Below are 13,632 nucleotides of genomic sequence, written 5' to 3'. Positions count from 1 at the left end.
CACGGGTCTGCTGGCAAACTAGAACACACATGATTGGTCAGTTCTACGTCCCTTCTAGTGTACCGGTTTGTTTCATGATTTCGTAATAAACAGCACGGTGGCGCTGTCTACTTCTGCCTTTCTACGTTCTTATTCGCTGTACCCGTGAAAACATTAAGTAGCTACCCTTCAGTTGCGTCTTTTTTAGAACACCGTTGAAGTCGCAGTCGTTAAATCCATACCTGGCTAACATAGGCTAACATTAGCCAACACCTAGACGACTTTTTGTTTTGTTTTTTTTGTATCTCGCTAGAATGGTCGAGGAGGCTAACTTAAAGTCGAGCGGCAAAAGCACAAATAGTGACCATTGTGAAACCGTCGACAATGCCTTAAAATACTTTACATTAGAGGAGATAAGAGTACACAACATGATCAATGACACATGGCTGGTAATCCACGATAAGGTATACGACATCTCGAGTTTCGTAGAAGAGGTAAGAAGAGGCTCTGTTTGTTTCAGTTCACAATACATGTTTTGTCTTTTTTATGCATTAACAAAATGTTTTTTGTTGAAAAATGGTTGGTTTACTCTTCTCTGTTGCCATTATACAACCAAGAGTTAGAGAGTAACTTGCCAAGTTCTTATCGGAGACCAGTCCTCGGAATGGCCTTATCTTAAATAAGTAGGCCTTGCAGAGAACCGCCCTTCAAAAGAGAAATGGTTGATTATAAAGATCATAAGTGAATGTTAGCATTCAAACACCCCTGGTTCTTCTTAAATCAAAGAGAGATAATAACATGTACATTGGACAATCATGACTCCACACAACTTCAGTGCACCTTCAGGGTGTCCTTTCATAAGATCTGGGTGTGGACTCTATTGTGGTTTCTCCTTGATATGAAGAAATAGAAAAACATTAAAATCAGGAAAAGGTACAATTAGAAAAACATCAAACCTGCTCACAAAATAGGATAAGTCCTCACTGTGCCCTTCTCTACCAGCCAACTACTTTTAACTACACTTTTTATTACACACATCCCTTTACTCCACCACTTAATACACTCAAGCAAACACACACACATTACACAAGGTGGGATCAGTGACCTTCTGTCCCCTACCCCACTGTCCCAGGCCTTGCTGCCCTCTCTTCTGGCAAAAAGGGGGATCCCTGAGTTCTCTGGCTAGGCCATGAGCCGTGGATCACGTCACATCTGAGCCACAGTGTATTAAGATGTATGTGTGTGAAGGTATGTTTGTAATATTTGAGTGTGTCTGGTGACAGGCCGAGCCCTTTTGAATAGCATCTGCACCTGACAGTAATGACGATAAACCTCCAGCAACTTGTTTCTTTGTGATTCTACTGCCTCATACTTCTTTAGCCATCCTTCAACTTCTATAACCCCCATTTTCGTCCCTTTCTTTTTCCCCCATCTCTAACATCCCACTATCTCCATGATGATCCATTTTGGATCACAGACTTATGATGTCTTGATAAATAATTTCCCCTTTTTATATAAATTTAAATAACACAACTGAATGAATGAATCCAAAGATGCACATTATTTATTAATGCAAGACACTTTTTGTACAGCAGAAATAAGTGCTTAAACTCCAGCTGCCCTTGCTGGGGCAGCCGGAGTTTAACTTTGCAGCCTCACGGCTGGGAATTGGACTCCTTTGCTGTCCCGGTATGGGTGGACACTGTGGCGATGTTCCTATGGCAGAGTGGGTTCCTGGTATAAAGGGATTCCCAAATACTGTTTCCTCACAGCAGAGCCGAGCCTTAAATTTCTGGGGTAACTGGGTGGGTGGGGGTGGGGGCGGGGGGTGGTGAGGGAGGGGTCCCTTCTTTGTGTGATTGTCCTTTGTTTTCCGTTTTAACAACTTTCATTTTTTATGACTGTTTTATCTGTTTTTATGTGAAGCGCTTTGTGTTTTTAACCAAAATGAAAGGCGCTATATAAATAAAGTTTGAGTTTGTTACTCTTATCCGTATTCATTGTGTGCCGGGTCATGGTTCGTATGTTTCCCCCAAAAGTATAGTTCATCTTAAATAAACTGATCCGGTGAAAGCTGTGTTTAAATGAATGGCAACACTGTCTCTTTATAAATTTAACTATTTACGTAATGCCCGTTTACTGTTCAACTATTTATTAATAAATGAATATACATTGAAGATAATTTAGGAAAATATAGTAGTTTGGTCTTGTTTATTTGTAACTTGAGTAAAATATTTCCTCACCTTACATAGTATTTATACAGAATTCAAATAAAACCCATCAGAACCTATGGTTTCATCAGTGTAACATCATAAGTGTGTTCTGTGGTCCACTCGGTCTGTGGTTGTGGTTCTGGTTTCAAAAAGTTAGTTATTCAAAGTATAGAAGGAATGTATGACCTTAATGGTAAAGTAAGGTAAAGAAATACCAGTTTTACCAGCCCAAGTTAGAAAAAGAAAACCGGATTTTCCGAATCTAAACTAACTCCCTTCTTCATTGATTCAGCATCCAGGGGGTGAGGAGGTTCTGCTGGAGCAGGGGGGTGCTGATGCAACAGAGAGCTTTGAGGATGTAGGCCATTCCTTGGATGCCAGAGAGATGCTCCAACAGTACTACATTGGAGAGCTGCACCTGGTAAGAAAAGACTTGACATTCTAGCTGGGTCACATGGTTTTACACTCTCACCCATTTATCTGGTACTTTAGGTCAAGTTTTTTTTTTTGCAGGTTGTCATCCAGGGATAATCTAATTAGGCAGATCAAGTTCTTAAACCCACAACATTTCTTGCATGTAAAATGAAGAGGTTTGATACCTGCAGCACCTTGAATCATTTGATTCATAAAATGAAACATGTTAAATGTTTGTTACAACTTCAGATGGGCTGTCACATGAGCAAACATTGTTTTCAGTAGTAAAGTCCCTTCCTTTGACAGCCTGGATATGTGACCAAAACAAGGTATTTGTCTTGGAAAACAAAAAGTGCAGACCACATAAAATATATTTGAGTCATTCATTTAATTTATAGCATTTAAGGGCAGCTTCACAGTGATTTAGGTTTGTTTTTATCTACAGTCATAGCTGTCTGTTCCCTAAAAAGCAAACCAAATGCAGTGTTCGTTTTAGTGCAGTTCTTAAAGCAAATCCTTTAATGCGTTTCCACAGGAAAAGCTGAGGGACGGGTTCTGAGCTATGTGAAAAATGCATTTCTGAAGCCAAAACCAGGTTTAAGCTTGAAGTTGCTGTATTAATAGGGTCGTTTCCATGTTAAAATTAATAACTATAGCTTCCATTTATATACAAGTGGCATAAAATAAAAAACAAATGAGTAAACAATTCTTAAAAGACTTAGAAAATCTCTTCTCCAGTTTTTGTTCTACTGAATATTTCTGCCAAAGTAGGGAACAACATTGGTTGCTATCAATTTCATCCAAAGCCTATTTTTTAATATGTTACCTCTATGTCATTCAAAACTTTACTGGAGGAAACATTTGGGAAGGCTGTGCTTGTATGCTGGGAAATCCTTCAACATCTAGAATGATTTAGTGTTTGCCTCTAAAATGTATATTGTATGAACTCTACAATACTTAAACAAATAAAACAGCTGTGACGTAAATGACGTGTTTCATGCATCAAATTGAAGTAATTGTTCTGCGTGTGTGTCTGTCTGTGTGTGTGTGTGTTTCAGGCTGACAGAAAAAAGGAAAAAAAGGTCAGTTTAGTTGTTTCGCTAAATCATTTTGAGAATCCTGAATGTTTTTTTTAAACATCTTATTCAATTTATCATCTGTATTGTCTCTGCTATAGAATGTAGAAGCTTCCAGTTCACAGGAATCTAGGTAAGTCATTGTGATGGGTGTGGGATCTTTCTGCCGCTTTATTATGTCTGTAACCTTTGAATAACAAGCTCCTCCAGGATCTTGTGGGCATTTTTATGATGTTTGCAGCACTAAAAGCCTCAGGCTAAACTCCTAAAAAGTTGCAATATTTTTTTATAGTATTTTTCAGCTAAAGGGTGTAGGAAGATGTTCAAATTTTAAACCATTTTTCCCCCCAGTTTATTAACGTGTAATATTATTTAACCCACAAGAAATGCACTGCAGGAATGAGATTCCTTATTAAATTTAATTTAAAAAAAAAAAGCAAACTTATTTTAATGCTCGTTCAAAAGCAACTGTAGAACGTGAACAATTTTATCATAGTAGCATTCTTAGTAAATTTTACACAACAATGACCTCCATTACACTCAAAATAATAAAAACTGCCATTCAAAATACAACATTTTTGTTATTTTTAAATAACAAAAATGAATTAATAACCCGTTTTACTTTCAGCAGAAAATAATGTTTCAGAATATTTTAGTTTTAAGTAAAAAGTTGCTTTTGGTCTTTTAGGGCTATTTTTTTTTAACGTTGTTACTACTAATATTAAAATTTAACTTCCATTTTTGTCTGAAGTTCTAGAAGTCTGAAATTGATGTAAATGTCAAAATGTTTATATTCGACTAAAAATTATCATTTATTTAGCTTGATTTTTTTTTTAGGTTGAATTGATTTGGATGTGACACACCCCCTTACTTCTCTGCTTTTTGATTGTCTGATCTGTTTTCCCCACCACAGCTAAAAAGTACTTGCCAACTCTTGACTTTTAGCAAACTGTTAAGCATCATTTTTAGCTGGGATTTTAGTTGGTAACGTAAAGACTTTATTCTCGTGTCAGCATCACCCTCACAAAGAAGTGGGGATGTTAAAGTGTAATGTAGCGGCACGTTTGATTGTTTAGAGTGATGCCGTTTATGTTTGAACCTTTGTACAGTTTAGCTGGTGGATCTGGATCTTATTCAGAATTAGAGCAATTTACCAAAGTTGCAGCAGTGTGTTGTGTTCACAAAGAGGTGCAGGAATTCCTAGAACTGCTTAATTTCTTGGAAACAAAACAGAAAATTTCCTTTAATTCTTCAAATCTGTGAAGTCTTCCAAATATTCTATTCTTTTCCCCTTCTTTTTCTGCAGCTCTTGGACCTTTTGGTTGATACCTGCCGTCATTGCTGTCACTCTCGGGATCCTGTACCGTTACTTCACCCTTGAAAACAAGTCATCTTGAGTGATGCTGTCCTAAAATGATCATATTTTTGTCATCAGGAGGCCTTCATTTTTTTTTTTCGACCAAAACCCTTTTTCACACCAAACACTTGACAAAGTTTCTCTGGGTACCAGTTTGTCTGCCTTTCACTGTTTTCATGTTGTTGTCATGACTTTCCATGCCTTTTTCACACCTCAAACATGATGGATGCACTAAATGGCGTGTTAGGATGTGGCTGGATGGCCTCTGGTGCTTTTTGTAGAGATAATAAATTAAGATTCTGTGTCCAAAATTTGCTTCCAAAATCTCAACCAAATCAGAAGTTCTTTTCATTATTGCCTTGTGCTTAGCTATCCATCCATCAAATCCTCTATTTCCCCTTTTTTTTACAAATTTGAAATTCTGTTTCATACATGGAGCTTTTTTTTAAAAAAAAACAACTTGAAACCATATGTAGACGAAATGACATCTCGGTCCACTTGCATTCCAACAAAACAGCAGCGAGAAAACCCTTAGAATTAAATGCTGTGTATTATGAATCTGATAGATTTTTTTTCTCTACATGTTTCATTAATAGGAGAGTTTACTGTCATAGATTTTGCATTAAGTTGTGTTGTAACTGTTCTGTGGGTTTCATGCCAGGTAGCTTGCCAGATACTGACTTCCATAGATGTGTCTAGGTCTCCAACACAAAAATGTTGTTTTAAGTTTCAGCATAAAACTTTTGATATACTATTGTAAACAAATAAGGAATACATTCAGCATTGAGTTGCTTTTCTACCTGTTGCACACAGGTTTTGATAGGACATGGCTGCCGTTGGATCACATTATTTTAAGTACTTTTAACGTCCAATGTGTGTTCATTGAAATAAAGGAAACATCACCCATGATTTACATTGTAATGATAAAAATGAGGAACAACTGAAAAACAATACAATATGTCTGTACCTTTGTATGGTATCTTTGTATTCAGTACAATATGTGATGCATTTTGGGGAGATAAAAAGTTCAAGAAGTAAATCTTGTATTTTCCTAATGGAATAAATAAAAGTTTTAAAAAGTTTTCATAATTGAATGTGTTCATAAAAAAGGCATTCAGGGGTCAATTAATGAGATAACTCAGTGTTAAAAAAGAAAAGACGAAATGTTAAAGGTTTTGCTAGATTACCCTTGTGCTATCTTAGATGACCCCGCCCTTCCATTGACGTGTTCTCCATACCATGACAAAGGTGGATTAAGGTGGAAAGATTTCATGTAATCCATGGACACCAGTGATCACAAATCATTGAAGAAAAAAGGTTCAGCGCACTGTCTAGTGGGTCTAGATGACCCAACTCCCAATGTTAAAGTACCTAGGATGGCACAAGGGCTCCTTGGGCAAAGATTCAATGAGATACTCGAAACATTCTTCTGAGAGTTTGGTCCTTATTGACACGATAAAAGTAAAAAAGGAAATTGTGAATGACATTTTTTTCAAAAATAACTTCAAAAGTATGAAAATATTCTTCAAACTCTGATGTTAGAATCTATATACACCATTAGCAGCATATTTAGAAAACCCAGCTTGGAATGTGTGTTAAAAAAATTAATATAAGTAGATTATGAAAGCTGGAGCCAGTACTGCAGTTTCTGAATGAGCCTATTTATGGTATTGGTTTCTTTGCAAAGCAAATAACACTTTCATGCAATGTTTCTAGGATGCTTGCTGCTCCCCTGAGCAATTTTTCCTGGAAAAGAGGTAAGTGGAGAAGAGCAGGAAGGGGTGATTATTGAAATAAAAGCCCTTCCATCTGCAACCTCCACAAGAGCCCTTACTTGCTGGATTAGCATATTACGAGAGCACAGATTACACCGGGTGATTCATCCCCTTCTATCACCTTATGGCTGGTGTTGTAAATAAAGAGTGAGACCTGTTTTCCCATTCATCATTCTGTAAATAGAAGTACACCAATAAAACTCTTGAGATGTATTCAAATGATTATTTCACCAGCTCATTCAAAGTTGGGGTTGTCTTTTCTACTGCGGTACCTTTTATAGACACAAGATGGCAGTGTAGACCCAAGAAAATATCGTGACAGTCAATGATATGAAAAATAAAAGGTTTAAACCTATTCATGGGCTCAATCTGAATTTATCTCAAGTCTTTAATAGCCACAGACCAGAAGAAAATGTGGTACAGATGGTGTGAGAGGCTGCATTCCACTATGAAAAACAATAACAATGGTTGAGACTGCAATGATATAACATAAAAAAGGAACTTGTGTATTTATTGTAAATGGAGATTCATGGAAAGCTTCTTACATGAAAACATGTTACAATGTTGACTTTTTTTTTTATTTAGCATAGTGTGGAGGCGACACACACCCCAGTTGTCTTGTGCGTTTACTGCATTTATGAAAAGAAAGAAAGAAGCACACTGACAGTCATGTTTTCTCATTCAGAAAATATGAAATCCATTCCCCATCAGTCTCTGTGACTGAACTGCTTGTTATTTCTAGTAGCAGCAATTGTCAGGGAGAGTGAAGGGTGAGAATGCACGACACATCATTGTCCTCTGAGACCTTTGTTGGTGACACAAACACAAAAGTAAAAAATAAAAAAAGGAAAACTGATCAAAAAAAGAAGAGAAATTACACAAAGATCTGAAGTACCTTAGTTGCAAGGAGCATATCTTATCTTTAACCTTTTCCTAAGCAAATTCATTTTCCTTTCATTGCATTGCAATGCTTAGTTGAATACAAACCTTTTTACCCATCAAGATTTGGTTGATTTTTTCATCATACATTGATCGCATCAATTCATTTGACATGCAAGTTACTGTTCTTTTCTAACGTCATCCTATGAAACGGATTTTACATACAACTAAATAATTTGTGTACATGTATAGTTTTTAAACAATTTCTCACTGCATGTTAAAAAGTTTGTATGGAGCTCTTTTTTTAAAATAGAAATTAAAACCAAGCTAAATTTATTCCTACTCATAAGTGGCCACACTTAAATGTAATTATTTTAAACTTAAGTCCTTTTTGGTTTTCTCTATAGGGTCAATAGCAGAACTTGTTACTCAGTATTTTAAGAGAGGAAAGGTGCAAATGCAAATAACCAAAGTGATGGAAACTGTATGCAGCTTAGATCATTTACAGAGAGCTAATTTAACCGTTTTGGTATTGGATTGACATAATTGATAGCATGAATTCTAGCTTTAAAGTTATGGAGAAATAAATAGTCTAAATATCTCAAAGATTTAACATATCTGAGCCAGTGATCCAAGGGGGCTTTGCAGTTATCATGGCCACTGAGGAGGATCCTGTTATCAGGGGAAGAACAGAATTGCTCTACAGAGCTCTTAGGGAAAATGTAGTTTAACTGAAGAGAAAAAAAAACTATGATAAGATATGCAGATGTCAATTTCCCTATTTTTTGAAAACTGGTAGTACAGTGTGAAATCATGCAGTTAAAAGCTCTCACATTCAATTAACTGCAGGTTTCTTATGATGCTACTGTCTGACAGCCCATATCTATAACTAAAAAGAGAATAGTCCTTTCACTTATTGGTATAAGAAAAAAGAAAATATAGACTCTCGTCGATTAAAACTGAGGTAAAAATCAGGTCTTTTTTATATTTCAAGGGGGGAGGGGGGGTCATTGAAAGACACTCTGTTGAAAACATGCTGAGAAAAACATTCTTTTGAACACGCTTTGCCATCTGTCAAGCAAAATGATTGAAATGTTAAGATTTTTGGAGAGTCTTGACAAAAAGGGTGTTGAAGTCAGCAGGTTCTTAAAATCTTCACAGTAAATTTAAATTCTTCTGCAGTTTGTTGAGACAAACCAAAGCTAAAATGGGTCACTGGGAATAGAATTCAATCAACAAAAACAGGAAATTCAATTTCATGCATTAGGCATGTTAATATTTCAACAATTCTCAAAAGAATTTACTTAAAATTCCACAATTAAAGTCAAACCATTCAAAGGCATTATGCTTTATTTCACAGTCATTCATTTTTCTTTATATCTTAAAATTAGAAACAATGTGTACATTCATAGACCATTATTACTTCCAAAGGTCACAGTTTTGTAAATGCTGCTTTCCATTTATGGCAATGCCAAGCAGCAGCATACATGCTAAAATGAATAAAATTGTGATTTGCTTAATTGTTCAAAAGTCCTCTTTATGCAGTTTGTGTGCGCTTACATGTCTACAACTACCTTTACAACAAAATAAAGTTTAGCTAAGATAAAGATTTAGATGTCAATTTATCAAAATGATGTCAAACTGAAGGTGAAGGTCCCAGAGGATTTCGCTCCCACGCCTTTATTTGTTTGGAGATATTAAGCTCAGGATCTTTCCAGCACAAATGTAGTGACCTTTTGTGAGGTGGATGTGCTTAATTATCTTTCTCCTTGCATGCTCCGAAATGCGCTGACTTAAAGGTTAAATTCTCTTAGCCGTTACATGCCAAAGTCTTCGACACAGGTGTTAGGGTGGAAAAGTAGATAGCCTTAGTTCTTCAAAGTGCATTTGATCAGAAACATTTAAACGTCTATAATGAAAGGCAGATGTTACTTTTGATTAGCTGACTGAACTTCTTGGACGTGTTGACCTGAGTAGCTGAACAGGTTGACATTATTAAAAGCTTCATGCAGAATATTGGAAGGAACTCCTGGGATACAGACAAGGTTAATGGCTAATAACCATAAAACAACTAAAAAAGGTGATTTAAGAGGCCATCTCTGACCAGAGGGTAAATCCTGGTAACTGTGCCAATGAGTGTTACAACATTTGAAATCACATAAGCAAAACAGTGTTCAGCTGACAAAAACACACGCTCTGTTTTCTTTACATTGAATTCTGATTAAAAGGATAAATAAAATACACAAAAACCTCAGATTATTATTTTACAGTGTTTGTCAGCAATGCTCATTTACGTTTCCAGCCAATGCTGCCTTTTCCTGATCCTTGGGATCACAGCGAGATGTCAACAACACAGCACTGACTGTGAAGATCATCCAGAAAATCAATGATGTCACTCAGTTCATTAGCTGTGTCATCTGCCATGTTTGTGTTCTTCTTTTAGCCTGCAAGTTCTAAGCCAGGCTGACCAATGTACAGGTGGAGGACACACTGGACGAGCGCTCATGAACACTGTTGTTGTTGTCCAAGAATCCAGACTCAAACGGTGTGGTTGAGATGCTGATGCCTAAGCTGCTGGCCAATTTAGGACAGACAGCCAGAGCCAGCCTGTGCAGGACTAGATGAAATTTCCTGCGAAAGTTTCGATTTATCCAGAAATAGAAGATACAGTTGAGGAAACCATTGGAGGTGGGTAGCCACACCACCACAAACTCCACCCACTCTGGTACTGTGTTACCTGAGACGGCTGTGGACCAGAAAGTGTTCAAGTAAGGCACGCATCCAACTCTCAAAACACCAGAACACATTGGTCAGTAAAGCAGCAAACTTTGGTCCAATTCCCAAAGCCTAAGTGCATATGGTTTTACTCAGACCGTATCTTTACAGAGTTGATGGGTTAAATTATTGCAAACAAATTTTGGTTTTTTTTCATTTTGAAATATTAGGATGTTTTGTGAAATACAGACTACCAACTTGATCTCAGAAGCTGTGGTATTATAATGACAACGTGTAGACCAAAGGACTACCCTTGCTAAACTTTGGCCCAAAAAAAGAAGAGAAAAAAAGAGAAGAAGAAAAAATGTTTTAGATACAAGTTTTGTTGTTGGACAACACAAATAATTTGAAATTTTAGGGACTTTCTTCTCTTTTTAGCACAAAAATAGAGGCCTAAAAATATTCACTGACAGATTGTCATTCCAATGGACCAAATAACCTTTAAGGAAGAAAAAGTTTGATTCTTTACTCAGGATTATGAAGAAAGCATCAAGCAGTATACAAATTAACTGTGCTTGGAGCCCTGAACCACCAGAGTGATGAAGAAACACTTTAGACAGAATAAAAATCAGCCAGACTCCAAAGCTAAATCCCATTGAAACCATAAAGTGGACACCAACACTCAAAGAACTGATGAAGCATTTAAAATGAAAAATCCTACTCAAAAACCCATGGCTCCCTTTGCTTTCATAATTTTCATTTGAAAAAAATGATAAAATTAAATTCACAAAACACAAGAAATCAAGATTATTTCATTTGAAACTTGAAATGTATATGGATGTTTCTCCTAAAAGCAACATCAAGTGCATATTTGTGTTCAAAGTGCTTGATTTTTTTAAGTAAGAAAGGTATGGCTTATTTTAAGACTATGATTTAGATCATTACAATTTAGGATTGCTGTCATCATTTTTGCAGGGATTTTTAACCCATCCAGCTTTAAATAAACTTTTGTACTCAAAGGCTTCATGTCCAGGATATGAATGATAAAAATGAAGGGGAAAAAAGACAAAAATCTCTGAGTTAAAACTGCCGTTAAAACAGTATTAACATGTTTATGTAAAAAGTGTTTTTCCTGGGAAAAATGATGAAAATCAAAAGAAATTACTATTTAAAGTACTCCGTAGAACGAATAAATCTTAGATTAAAACTTCATGTTAAATATTGGTATAAAATGTCACAATTGATTAAAATAGATAAAACCGCAACCAAATAAAATGTCATCAGATGTTTAGCAAAAGTCTGTCAGAACTCCTACTTAAACTAATTTTCATTTGCCATGCCTGAGAATTAAAAATCAGAGAAAATACCAGCAGTTTGAATAGAAAACAAATCATCCCACACTACACCCTGGAATTGATGCAACCTTGTCTTCAACTGATGACTTATGCAAGACAGACTACACCCCCTTCATCTTCAAACAGGAGCAAATTTGCATTCAAACTTGCATATTAATTCAAGTTGATTTAGGGGATTGCAGCAGAACTTTCATGGACACAAATATTGATTCTTTTTTTAGTGCTTCTTCACATATTTAACTTCTCCCTGTGATGGCTTTGCTTACCATTGTAGATCATGGTGGCCATGCAGGGAGTCCAACAGGTGTAGTAGGCCGTCATCACGGGCACGAGCACTCTCGATGCCACGTTGTGCCTGCTGCGAAGCGCACAGCCGTATTTGCGCATCTTCAGCCTCTGTCTCTTGGCTGCGCACCACACCCTCAGGTTTGCAAAGGTCATGACGACGGAGCACGGGAAAAATATTAGAGCTGTCAAGCTCAGTGAGTAGGCGATGTTTGTGGAGTAGGATGGGTTGCAAACCAGTGAGGCGTTGGAAAAATGCACCTCGATGATGCTGTCTGGAAATGAGATTGGCAGGAGGAGGAAGGGGGGGAAGCACCAGGCGAAGGCGATCAGCAGCAGCGTCCTCCTCCTGGTCATGAGGGTGGAGTACTGCAGCGGGTAGAACACCGCTATGTACCTCTCCAGGCTGATCGTGGCTAGAGTGTACATGCAGGTGGAATAGACGGTGGCGTTGCAAAAAGCCACGACGTGGCAGAGAGCGTCCGGGCCGTCCGTGTAGTCCTTCAGCAAACTGACGCACAGGTTCAGGGGCATGACCAACAGTCCAAACGCAGAGTCTGCGGCGGTCAGAGAGAGCAGGAAGTACCGAGAGTTTCTCGACCAACCAGCCACCGACGACGTGATCACTAGGAGCACCGCAACATTCCCTAGAGTGATCATCAACCCCAAAGCGGTTATGATGCCCACTTTGAGGGAGCGGTGCTCCAGCAGCAGCAGCAGCCTCTCAGGGTCAACATCTGACGCGTTGGTGTGGTTGGAGGCTGACAGCTCAGGTGTTTGCCACATCGTTCTTTAGAGTGGCATAGAGTCAATCAGAGAAAACATGTTGAGAACAGAGATCTGGAGTCACTTCAGCCAAGAGCAGCTTCAGGCTGCCGCAGGCGCAACAATCAGATACGCACCTGCTGCAATCAGTGATGGGCGGCAACAGCCCCCTGCCCTGCCCTGCCATGCAACAGTCAGACCTCAACAGTTCTCTGCTGGATCATGGAGTTCATTGAAAAGTCTTTCAATACAATTATGCCACACTTTCACGTCTCAGACTAATACATGGGCAACACATATTTTATTCATTTCAAAAGTATGTTTTATCTGTATAAAGACCCACTCCAATGAAAATAGTGTTTTTGGTGTTTTTAACATGTTCTCGTGGGATTTTTCTCATGATAGAGGACATATATAAATAAAATTAAGATTAAAATTGCATTTCTGAGTATTTTTTTTTTTCAAATCGTGGTGAATCAAGAACAGACGAAAAAATGTAGTTTGAAAAAGCCTGTAGTTTTTACTAAAAATTGAAATCGATGGGCCACAAGCTCCCTGCTCCACTCCATTCTGATGCACATCTAGATTCGTGTATCTATTTGTTTTCCTCATCTGAGCTGCCATCATGGCTCCAAACTGTACAGCCGAATGACTCCAATATTGTTCGCCATTTTTGTTGCACCGCTAATATTAGGTTGGGGTTGTGAGGTGCTGTAAGATAGCAGGAGAGAGTGTAAACAGATGGATGAGATGGGAAGTGGGGTTGGGCTCACTCGGCCACTCTGCAGAAACTGTCTTAGAAGATGACAGTTGTTGGGT

General features: G+C 37.7%; 2 protein-coding genes across 2 annotated transcripts; one reads left to right on the top strand and one right to left on the bottom strand.

The window, feature by feature from the left end:
* Positions 1 to 38: 38 nt before the first annotated feature.
* Positions 39 to 6,121, top strand: LOC101155998 (cytochrome b5). Its single transcript, XM_004066988.4, has 5 exons — positions 39 to 473; positions 2,485 to 2,613; positions 3,665 to 3,688; positions 3,784 to 3,815; positions 4,989 to 6,121. Exons 1-5 carry the CDS (start codon positions 294 to 296, stop codon positions 5,077 to 5,079), a joined length of 456 nt encoding a protein of 151 aa, XP_004067036.1. The 5' UTR covers positions 39 to 293; the 3' UTR covers positions 5,080 to 6,121.
* A 1,273-nt stretch (positions 6,122 to 7,394) lies between these two features.
* On the bottom strand, positions 7,395 to 12,996 carry LOC101161474 (histamine H2 receptor). Its single transcript, XM_011489032.3, has 3 exons — positions 12,951 to 12,996; positions 12,030 to 12,838; positions 7,395 to 10,439 (listed from the first exon to the last, which is right to left on the bottom strand). The coding sequence occupies exons 2-3, from the start codon at positions 12,832 to 12,834 to the stop codon at positions 10,147 to 10,149; spliced, it is 1,098 nt and encodes a 365-aa protein (XP_011487334.3). The 5' UTR covers positions 12,835 to 12,838; positions 12,951 to 12,996; the 3' UTR covers positions 7,395 to 10,146.
* Between the last annotated feature and the right edge of the window lie 636 nt (positions 12,997 to 13,632).

This window comes from Oryzias latipes, chromosome 3, assembly GCF_002234675.1.
Source record: "Oryzias latipes chromosome 3, ASM223467v1".
NCBI lineage: Eukaryota > Metazoa > Chordata > Actinopteri > Beloniformes > Adrianichthyidae > Oryzias > Oryzias latipes.
Note: the sequence above shows the minus strand (reverse complement) of the source record. Positions and strands in the feature narration are given on the sequence as shown.